This window comes from Fukomys damarensis, unplaced genomic scaffold (genome assembly GCF_012274545.1).
Source record: "Fukomys damarensis isolate Sample0158 unplaced genomic scaffold, DMR_v1.0_HiC HiC_scaffold_14, whole genome shotgun sequence".
NCBI lineage: Eukaryota > Metazoa > Chordata > Mammalia > Rodentia > Bathyergidae > Fukomys > Fukomys damarensis.
In genome coordinates, this window is record NW_022900926.1 from 2,362,319 (window position 1) to 2,362,845 (window position 527).

The window sequence follows — 527 nt, forward strand, 5'->3', positions numbered from 1 at the left end:
GCGCGTCGGGGGCCGTGCCACGGCAGCTGTAGGTCACGGCCTCCCCGTAGGAGAACGAGGTCTGCTGCCCTGAGTGCGCGCCCTGCACAGCACTTTCGGGCACACCGGGGCCTCGCCGCTCCAGTGCACCTGCGAGCCGTTCAGCAGGCAGTGCAGAATCTCGGGTCCGCTCAAGCGGAGGCCTTCATTACACACGAACTGGATTTGCGACCCGAATTCATAACTTTTGTTGAGGAGTCTGACTTGGCCGTTCACAGGATCCATTTGGACCTGACACGACTTTTTGAAACAAGCGTCAGTGGACACAGGTGACCACCTCCCAGTGGGGCCGCAAATCGCAAGGGTGAGGATCTCCTGGCGACGGAGGTACCCGGGCCTGCACTGGTAGCTGATACGTTCCAGATGGAGGTAGACAGACTGGGCCGGGCCGACCAGCTCCATGTTGGGGTACGTCGGGGGCTCACCGCAGACGGCAGAGCTCGGAGAAGGCAGGACGCCCAGGCCCACCAGCAGGAGCCCCAGGAGGC

General features: G+C 63.2%; 1 protein-coding gene across 1 annotated transcript in view; it reads right to left on the reverse strand.

Annotated features, from left to right (window-relative positions):
• Positions 1-33: 33 nt before the first annotated feature.
• LOC104876776 (membrane cofactor protein) overlaps positions 34-527 on the reverse strand; it is a 9,625-nt gene continuing 9,131 nt past the window's right edge. The window contains exon 4 of the mRNA XM_010644987.1: positions 34-525. Within this exon, the coding sequence (XP_010643289.1) occupies positions 34-525 (492 nt within the window). The remainder of the gene's footprint in view (positions 526-527) is intronic.